The sequence below is a fragment of the Mesitornis unicolor genome, unplaced genomic scaffold (assembly GCF_000695765.1).
Source record: "Mesitornis unicolor isolate BGI_N332 unplaced genomic scaffold, ASM69576v1 scaffold10000, whole genome shotgun sequence".
NCBI lineage: Eukaryota > Metazoa > Chordata > Aves > Mesitornithiformes > Mesitornithidae > Mesitornis > Mesitornis unicolor.
The window spans coordinates 1-10,883 of record NW_010156227.1 but is presented as its reverse complement, the minus strand read 5'-3'; the positions used below and the strand labels follow the sequence as shown (position 1 = coordinate 10,883).

General features: G+C 37.8%; 1 protein-coding gene across 1 annotated transcript; it reads right to left on the bottom strand.

Moving 5' to 3' along the window:
- Positions 1-253: 253 nt before the first annotated feature.
- On the bottom strand, positions 254-10,418 carry MRPL39 (mitochondrial ribosomal protein L39; the record flags this gene model as incomplete). Its single annotated transcript, XM_010183996.1, has 9 exons — positions 254-340; positions 1,584-1,631; positions 2,514-2,667; positions 3,895-3,960; positions 6,496-6,608; positions 7,915-7,982; positions 9,271-9,370; positions 9,726-9,865; positions 10,212-10,418. Coding segments are annotated over 9 exons (983 nt in total), but the record flags the coding sequence as incomplete, so codon positions are not given.
- Positions 10,419-10,883: the final 465 nt, after the last annotated feature.

Below are 10,883 nucleotides of genomic sequence, written 5' to 3'. Positions count from 1 at the left end.
GGTCACAGGTAACTTGCAAGATGAGTTATCACCAACAAAACATTACCTGCTTTCCACCCACCCCTCCTTTTTTTTTTTCCCCAGAAAAAAGTGACATTCAAGTGGACTGAAATGTCTGATACCGGCTTTATATCTACCCATGATTTAAGTCCACAGAATTCAAATGAACTAGCCAAGACAATTTTATATGCAGCACAAATAAGTCATGTAAAAATACACATTTTATTATGTACATTTAGAGGTTAAAGTTAATTTAAATTGATACAGTTTTTCCTTCTTCAGTTCCATCTTTCACCTCATGACATTCTGCTGCTGCCTCCAAATATTTTTCTTCAGTGACCTGCAGAAACATAACAATTCTGTTACATTTTTTAAACATTATTTAATTCCCCTTGATCCTGGAAATCCTCCCCTCATACTATCACTGTAACAAGAAAGGACAGCCTACAATGACCATTATTGTCTCCAAAACTAAACAACCTGAATTATAAGCATCTTCAAAGTAATTTTGCAGGAAAATATCACAGGTTAGGCTCTGAGCACTTCCTCAGCTAAGAAGTTTCAGCACACATACAGCATTTTTTTTCCTCTCTCTTTTGCCAGGTAAGTAAAATATTTGACCTGAAGGCTCCAAAACACCTGCTGTTTAATTCTTACAAAGAGTTCCCACATTTAAGCATGCCTTGAAAGTGAGTCTCTGTTTGTATCTGGCTTATGATATTTTATAGTTAAATTTTCTTAAAACCTTGCCTTTTGTATTTTTCTCAGCCATTGTCAAACTTCTCTTGGATAAGTACATTTCAGCTTTGAAATACTGGTTGTTTAATAGAAGAATGTTTGCAAGAAAATCCTGTTTTCAATGTAGGTTTCAAACAGGCAAAAAAATACTCAACCTACTGCATTTATGCAGCTTACTGAAAGAGCGTTCCCTTTTATCTCTAGTCACTTCCACCTAGGTTCACTCAATGGTATTCAGTTTTACTCCTGCATTTACTTGTAAGAAATACATTCACATGTGTTCTCTCAAAGCTGTGGCAGAAAACTTGTTATTACCTAAAAATCTAGGTAAGTGTAAATACATTACTGCAACTTCTAGTTTTCATATTTCATGTTCACAACTAAAACAGGAAAAAATAATTTTAAAATTTACATACATGTGACACCAACATTAATTCTAGAGAGGAATTTGAAAAAATCTAATATAGTTTAAAGTGATAATTAACAACAGCTTAGACAGACTATTGCAAAAAGCATGTGTGATTCTCAGAAGTGGACAGCTTCAGAGCCATAGACGGCAAGTCTGACATAATTTGCTAATTTTTAATAGTACAAATTATAGCAACTGAATATATTTTAATGGTACAATGCATTTTAATAACCAGGCTTCAGAAGCAATAGTAGCATGTCCTCTACTTCACTGCAGTTAGATTTCCTCTTCATCTGATTTTTCTTCACCTGTGAACACTTCTATTCCTGAAGAGACATTCTTGAATACATTACTTATCTCTAATCATTTAAATTCTACTGTATCACGGAATATATTTATATTTTGTAAGCTGTACTTCACCACTAATGAGACTTACCAGCTTCTTCGATCTTTCCAGCAGTTTGTGCCACACGGTGTGGTGAGCCTGCATTAAATGCCATTAAATGATGTTACCAGAGGCCAAGAAAGAAAAAATTAAAATTCTTCTCATAGAATAGATTCCGACAAAATCACAACAATCCCTAATTCAGACATTAAGACATTACATCTTATGATTTCAATGTCCAATTTGCCCATGTTCCTCTGGGGGCTTGAATAAATGTCTGCTGATCACATCCATTCATTATGTGGAATCATTGAGGTGGTAATGGGCAAAATGGGGAATTAAAATCTAATGATGAAGGGTACGTGAAGATGAGGTGAGGAATCCAGTGTCCACTGGTCCCTTGAAAACTTCCCCAACTGAGACAACAGCTTATGTGCTAGACCACAGGTCAAAAACATTAAAGTCAACAGGAATGGGAAGAAAGAATCCTGACTCCATCTGTAGTTCAGCAAAACTTTTGTTTAAGACTGATTAGTCCTAAGACTTTTTTTGTTATTAAGTATTACTTTAGTGTCATGAAAGACTTTGAAATGTTATACTTTATCATAAGTATGAATTTAAAGTTTTGCTCTTTCCTAAATCTGAATAAACACTGTCAGCAGCCTCAATTTCAGAAGATTAGCAGGCACAATAAAGTAAAGTAATGAAATATCCATGCAGAAATTGCACAACTGAAACACTTTAACAACTGAAAAATAACATCAAGGGCCTTCTGATTAAAACTCTTCTAGTTCTGATTTTTTATCCACAATAATTCCAGGAAACCAACCCCCAAATATCCAACACAAGGCCTTCCCTCTCTGCTACTGTTCTCACCTCTGAATTCCATTTGGATACCAGCACAGCATATAATAAAGATTGGAAAGTAAGCCAAATACCCTAACTTAAACGGGGAAAACCTGTACAAAATGGACTAGTTACCCTCAAGTGAACTGGCAGAGACACACCCTGGAACCTCCTTATCAATTCAGATGGGTTAGTCTGAAGATTATGGGCTGCTGTTATCTCATACTGGAAACAAAAACTTGTCCTTGGAATATGAGGGCCTTCACTAACATCTACAAAGTCTCCAAACCTGGTAGGAGGGAAAAAAAAAACAAACAAAACAAACCCTATGTCAAATACATTTAGAAAGTAGTACAAGCATATTTGGTTTTATTTTTGATTAGCAAAATTCCTATCTACAGAACAGATGAAAGAAAACCCTCACAAATCCCAAACCAAATCCAAACAAATCCTCAGTTCAGCCTTTCCAGGTTTCCTGAAGCAAAAGTACAGGTCACACAATTTCCTAAAATGAATGCAGACATTTAAAACTGAAGTCTGGAGAGAGGATCCTAGGTTTAACAAATCTTTGAAGCCACATCGGCTTCAAAAGTAGGGTAATTCTGTCATTCACCAGAAAGGTTTGTCTCCAAGATCACACATTTTCCACAGTACAGTGTTTACAACCTGCATAGGTGTTTCCCTTTCAGGTCTTGGAAAACTGCTAATCAATTAAGAAAAGTGAGAGACAAAAAGATGTACAGCAAAAGAACATTCAGAACAAACCTCTCCCAGAAATCAAGAGGTAACCTCATTCTCCCCCTTACTGAGCAAACTAGAGGAAAAAACAGGCACAATGTCATTCTAAAATTTGAAGAACACCGCTGCAGACACCTGTTCCTTTAGAGAGATCCAAAATCCTTTAGAGGACTCCAAAATCAAATGCAGAATAATTTAGACATCTAGAAAACTGAATAACCTATACAAGCCTAAGCTAGTCACAAAGTCTTTTATATGCCTTAGATACAACACAAGCTTCCTGCCTCCAGCCTAAGAAGTTTATATCTTACATTGTATCCCAGAAGACAGCTCCATTCTCATTTCCACCACTACAAGGCAGTAGCTTGCCACTTAGGAAAAATCTTGACAACTTCAGAAGAAAAATCCACTATACAATGCTAACTCTTGTTTTCAAACAAGTATTTGGCTTGTATTTTATTTATCCTGTCATGTTGTAGAGATTTATTTAGCTTTTATGCAAAAGCATTTAAAGAAGTAAGACTTCTCTGTCATTTACCACCTTTTAACATAACAAGAAATAGAAATGTAGTGAGATCCACCAAGTGTTAAGTATCACAAAACAATGGTTGTATTAAAAAAACCCCACCCAAACAACATGACAGACTACAGACAGCAATGAACATGATTTCTAACTTGAAAACCATCACAAGTAACTTACTCTTCTCACTTGCAGAGTACTTGCAATATAGTAAAATCTTTCAGTGAATCAGTACAGAATGAGCTCAGTTTTGCTCACCTATGTAGCGTTACAATTCCATCCATATGCTGAGAAGCTTTTCTTTCTATCATCGCCATTTTGTAGCTGAACAATTAAAAAAAAAGAGATTTAAAAAATCTTCACCTTTAACACCTAGTTCTTATAAGAACGCTTAAGAGACTGATTTAAGGAGCATTCTTAAAAATCATGTTTGTATTTATGTAAGCTCTGAAACATGCTAAAATTCTTAATGTTATATGACAACACCTATTGGCACATTTCACAAAGCCCGTCATACAGTCCTGTTAGCCTAACCTCAGCTCCTGGAAAAATTATGGAGAAGATTATCCTGAGTACTACTGAAAGTCATTTAAAGAATAATGGAATCATCAGGCACAGTCAAAACAGGTTCACAAGGGGAAAGTCCTGTTTAACTAATTTGAGATCCTTCTATGACAGGGTCACCCATACAGTCAATGAAGAGAAGGTGGTGAATGTAGTTTTTCTGGATTTCAGTAAGGGTTTTGACACCGTCCCTCACAGCATCCTTCTGGACAAGTTGTCCAACTGTGGGATGAACAGGTTCATGGTGCACTGAGCGAAGAACTGGCTGAATGGCAAAGCTCTGAGTGCTGTAATGAATGGGGCTACACCTGGCTGGCGACCGCTCTCCAGTGCTGTTCCTCAGGGTTCAATTCTAGAGCCAGTCCCGTTCAATACATTTATTAACTGTGTGGATGCAGGAGCTGAATACACTATTAGCAAATCTGCTGCTGATACCAAACTTGGAGGCGCTGTTGAGTCTTTTGAGGGACAAGATGCCAGGCAGAGGGATCTAGACTGAGGCATTGGGCTATGACTAATGGAATGAAATTTAACAAGTCACAATGACAGATTCTGCACCTAGGACACAGTAACACCAGGCACAAGTATAAACTAGGAGAGGAGTGACTGGAGAGCAGCCCTGCAGAAAGAGATCTGGGGGTGCTGGTCAACAGCAGGCTCAATATGAGTCAGCAGTGTGCCCTGGCAGCCAAGAGGGCAAACTGAGGCCTGGGGTGCATCAAACATAGCATAACCAGCTGGTCAAAAGAGGTGACTATCCCACTGTATTCAGAGTTGGTGTGGCCTCAACTCAAGTACTGTGTGCAGTTCTGGACCCCACAATTTAAGAAGGATGTAAAAGTCCTTGAATGTATCCAGAGGAGGGCAACAAAGCTGGTGAAAGGGCTGGAAGGAATGTCCCATGAGAAACAACTAAAACTTTGGGCTTGTCTAGTTTGGAGAAAAGGAGGCTGAGGGGCAACTTCGTTGCTCTCTACAGCTTCCTGAGAAGGGGAAGAAATCAGCACCTCCCTCTCCACTTCTCCCTGGTATCCAGTGAGAAGACATGTGGAAATGGTTCAAAGCTGCGCCAGGGAAGGCTTAGACTGGACATCAGGAAGCATTTCTTTACCAAGAGTGTGGTCAAACACTGAAGTGGGCTTCCTAGAGAGGTGGTTTATGTGCCAAGTCTGTCAGTGTTTAAGAGACATTCAGACAATGCCCTTAATAATGTGCTTTAACTAGGTGAGCCTTGAATTTGTCAGGCAATTGGACTAGATGATCGCTGTAGGTCTCTTCCAACTAAAACAGTCTATTCTATTCCATTCCATTCAATTCTATGTATATGTTATAGGAAGGCCATGCTCTCTCAGCAGGGTTTTATTCAGAAAGATAAAATGAACCTACTACTTCAAATAAAAATAAGAGCTTTTCACATCCCATGCATGATTAGAAGACACTATCAGACCACCTAAACTGATTTTATGCAGCATGTGGTCCTCAACAGCTGGTCATCTGCAAGACAGTGAAGTGTTCTCTGCTCTTTCTACACACATACATTCGTACACGTACAATGTCTAAAGCCATTACCAAAAGTCAGCTCCCACCTGCTGTCAATGCTTGCTGCTAGTCTGTACACCACATTAATATCATCTTCATTATTGAGCTAAAAAACTAGTTATTTTTGCAACATTAGCTTTAGTATAATTTTATTTTGGTTCACAAAATGATAAATCATTTATCATTTCCCTCCCACCTCTGACTGCTAAAAAGCTGTGGACCAGACATTTTTTTTTTTTCCCAAAACACTACATAAGTGTTTTTTTCAGCAAAGATGACTGGAGTCTTTTGAGATAGCCTTCTTTTTTAGCACAGGCCAGAGTATTTTACCCATTTTCCCCCTGCAGAGTTTGAAAACTGCATCTCATTAAATCTTCATTTGAAGACACCAAGATATAAAAAATCCGCATTTCTTTGAAAATGAAAGCTTTTCAGCAAAGGCTGAGTCTAACTTAAGGCTAACCACCAGAGCTTCAATTTAATAGTGAAATCTAGAAGCTCACTATTAAACTAAGTTTACAGTCTTTCCATTTGTCACAAACTACATCCCGCAAAGATGCCCAGTGTTGGCCTCTGGAGAAATCATTAAAAACAAAAAAGGTAGAATGACAAAGAGAATGGAGATGTGCTCCTTCAGAGTAGTGGGAGAAAGACCTTCTTACCTCATCTGTCACATCTTAGTTTAGATTTACAAAGCCAAGCAGAGATTTAAATTAATTTCTAATTGCTCTTCTAAAAGAAGAGTCAGACACTTACCTGTTATGCTGAAACATTTCACGTGCTACTTTTGCTTCAACATGCAGTGTTTCAAATGGTAGGTCTTTATGAATTAGCTTTCTGGCATCCCTTGAAAGAGAACGGAGGTTGTCCTAAAAAACAGTTGATACAAATAAAACTGTTACCACTGTTTCAAAGCTGTAGAGAATAGACACAAAGCATAGGAAACACCAAATATCAGTCAAGACAATAATGGTCAGTTACTATAAACCCTAAATATATGAATATTGCTGTAGGATTGTAACTGTTACTATTAATCAGCAACAGATTGCTACAGATCATCACTGTTTAAATGGACTCATTCAATGCCTAGTCAAATTAGTTGGCACTTTCCCATCAAACAATATATATTAATTGGAGTTAAACTTCTCAGGTTTTCTCAACATGATATATACACGTAAGTCTTGCTGCTGTCAAGTATTCATCTGTGTATCTTGTCACCCAGAGTCGTTACTCCACTTATAAATGACCTCCATTGTGATGGAATCAAAGGAAAAAAAAGTACTGAACAATTAACAAATAGCAATTGATCACCTTGGTCCAGAATCCAAAGCTCTGCATATTCAGATTTATCAATAAATAAGAAATTGTTATAAGGACAAATTACATTCATAATGTCACACAGAAAGTATTTCAAACTAAGTTACTTCAACCTACAAGATCATATTGAAGAAAAATACTGCAGTGTACCAATACTGCTTTGTTAGCCATACACACGTCTGCTGGTATTTGGTTACGAGAAAAAGAATAGGCACCAGACGAATAAAACATTTGTGATCACATCAGCTACCAAAAGGTTATGAGACTTTGAGGTTTTAGATTATCAGATTTACTGAAGAGCATGAAATATATGCAAGCGATTAAGGAGAGCTTCAGCTGAATCTGCTCACAGTTCTTTTACAACAATAAACTGATCATGCTGTAAAACACTAGGTGAAAATATGCATATTACACACATTTTTACTTTCAGAGGGCTCTACTCGCACTAAGGCTATGGTTGCATCTACATTACCACGCAAGAGCAGCTGAGTAGAAGCAGATCTACATAGTAACAAAGATGGCACTGAGGTCCAAACAGCCATATAGACTGTTTTTGGAACTGTATTTCAGATTAAAACTTACTCTCACTCCACAGACCTAAAACCTATAAGCAACTCGAGGGCAGCTCAAGGTTTAATTTAATCTGAAAGGAACCCATACTGTGAGAGCCAGTATGTGGTAAAAGCGGAGATTAGTTTCCAAAGAGTACTCCTGATCTAAAAACAATACTACTGTAGATATAATCGACAAAAAAAAAAAAAACCAAACCCTCACGGTCCCCTCTCCCCATTAAAAAAAGAACCATTGTACAGGGATGTAAGCTATGTAACTTTTTGGGCAAGAAGTTATTGTGCTTACCACTGTCGGTTTCCAGTCATTCAGTCTATGGTCCAAAATTACATCGTAACAGAAAGCTCCAGAGATCACTGCAATTTCGATTCCAAAGGGAAAAATATTCAAGTGTGTAACAAAGTATGCATTTCATTGTCTTAACGTATTCTTATAAATATAACAAAATGAATACGAAATCCATCACAAAATATAATTTTTCAGCTGTAATTATACAGTGAAATAGAATACTAAACCTGTATCATTTTCATTTCATTTCACTGAATGAGAAAGTAATTTGAAATGCATTTTAATGTAATGTCATTATAATACAACTCCACTAAAGAGAGAAAAAAAACCTGCTTCCCAAAACTGCATCTAACATGGAAAGAAAAACACTTTGAAAACATTTCACATTTTTTCCTTTGTATGCATCATACATTAGAAGTAAATTTGCACTATTAAATCAAAAAGATGAATTTATTGCATGAAGAAATCAGACAATACTAGAGCTGAAGGAAAATGTTTATCCATGACATAAGCATGGCGCAAATTTCTGATAAAGGCAACACAAATTTCTGTGGCAATCATCAGAACGCTCTTCATGCATACTTATTCACATATTGCCAGCTTAGAAATCAAGCTTATGAGCCCAGTAAGCTCACACTATTTCTATATACGCAGTATAATGATATAGCTTAGTACATGCAAGATTATCCCAAATCCTGGTAAACTGAAATGTCCACTCTACACCTGCCAATTAAGACAAATGCTGAAATGGCTAAAAAGGAAATCAATTGTAGGAGGACTCCACGTGACCAGCAACCAACCTTCTCATATATCAAACGCATAATCATGCAGGCTTTGCTACTTAAGTAACGTCCTCCCTTGTGCATTTTCTCACTTTTGTAAATCTTAAATCAGGTCACAGATGAGCAAAAGTTGTTACTAACCCTGACTGTGCTTCAATAATCTTCCAACTTTCTCTATACATTGTAACTTCCAGTAACTGAAATGCTCACAGGGTTTTGTAGTTATTAGAGTAAATGTCAGAGAAACACATCACATCTTCCAAATACCTTGGAGTCATGCAGCTTCACCATAAAAAGGTTATGTCCATAAGTTACTAACTCAACCTATGAGGACCTAAGTGGCCTGAAATCTAGTTGCCACACAGACTAATTTTCTGTACCTTGGTAACAAAATGGTTTTCAGTGTGACTACTATGAATTAAAGTCTATAGCAGCAGCATGTAATACACATATCAATGTCAAGTACCTTCAATCATTGGAAAAGGAGCCTTTGGGTTTTTTTGGTAACACTATTAAACACACTTAAAAAAGACAAGCAAAAGACAAGACAATCAATATAAAACACTTCTATCACCTGGCACTTCTGGAGCTTTAATCAGATCCACTGAGTACTCATCTTTAAATGCCCGCTTTAACACACATGCCATGATCATGGCACAGGAACGCCAATAGGCCTATAAAGATAATGCAAATACACAGATTTATTACCTAGAAGCTAACAAACCTTACCAGATGAACATCAGCTATTTATTCCAAAAGAACACAAACATTTAACTGAATGACGCACAAACCTAGCTGTCAACACAAACAATACTTCCTTTAGTATTTAAACTTCTATTTAGAGATGATACTCCATACAGAATCAATCAAAAAAATCAAAACTACACTTAAAACACAAGCCAGATGTTTCCCTGGAGATATTTAAATCTGAAATCATAGAATAATATAACGATACAGGTTGAAAGGGATGTCCACACATCACTTAGCACACATCCTGGTCCAGCTAACGATAACTGTGATGCACCTTACCTTGTTTACTTCCTCTGGATCTTCATCTTTAAAAGTAAGGAACTGAATTTCACATGACTTGGTCAAGGGTCTATACATATCCCAGACTTCACCATCCACAAGAGCTAGAACTGACTTCTTGCAATGCCATTCACTTAAGTCTAAAGAAAGTAAAAAGGTATTACAGTTATTAACCACATTCCTCAGAGTCAGCAGTTTAGACCCCTGCATTTTTAACAAAAAACTGCAAGTTTCACTTTTGTAAATGACATGGAAGGACGAGCTGTTAACAGTCTCCAAAAACTGACTTCAGTTTCTCCTGATGTATTTTAGTACAAATGTATTTTAAACTTACCAAACACAAATATTCTGAATGCATGTCTGTTATCTTGGTCATTAAAATGTCAATAATATTAACATTTCAAATTGAGATGACAAGCACGTCAACTGGCAGCACAATTTTCATCATCAGTGGCACAACGTTAGCTTAAGAGTCCGTTCACTTACGCATGGCACAATTGTACGGAGTAGACAAAGCTTTGTTCATTACAAACACACTGCCAGGGTGTGATTTCCCGGTATATTTTACTTCGATTTTCTCAATTCGTGGATAGAGCGACAATTGCCTCTCCTTCTCTTTGGTGAAGAGCTCATTACGCATCTGAATAACTTCATCTGAGGTCAGTCGAGAAACAGCTGGTGTGGAGATAAACCCTGCTAAGAGGAATCGAAAACAAGCAATGAGTGTTCAAAGCCTCTTTATAAGATGCTGGTTTCCAAAGAAAGGAAGCCATGACACTGCACTACTAATCCACAAGTCTGTCTCAATAGCCGTAACGCTGCCCAGGGAAGCTGTGGATGCCCCCTCCCTGGAAGTGTTCAAGGCCAGGTTGGACAGGGCTTTGGGCAACCTGGTCTGGTGGGAGGTGTCCCTGCCCATGTCAGGGGGTTGGACTGGATGATCTTTAAGGTCCCTTCCAACCTGAACCATCCTGTGATTCTAAAATAGAGTGAGCACTTCAGCGACCTCTGTAACGCTTACACGAAGTCGCAATAGAAAACTCTGAAGGAGAGGTCAATGACGTTCCCTGGCTGCAGAGGCCCTTCCCTCACTCAGGCCAACCGACCCCGTGCACCGACACCGCAACCGCGCACCGTCCCCACGGCTCCCGCGCCCAC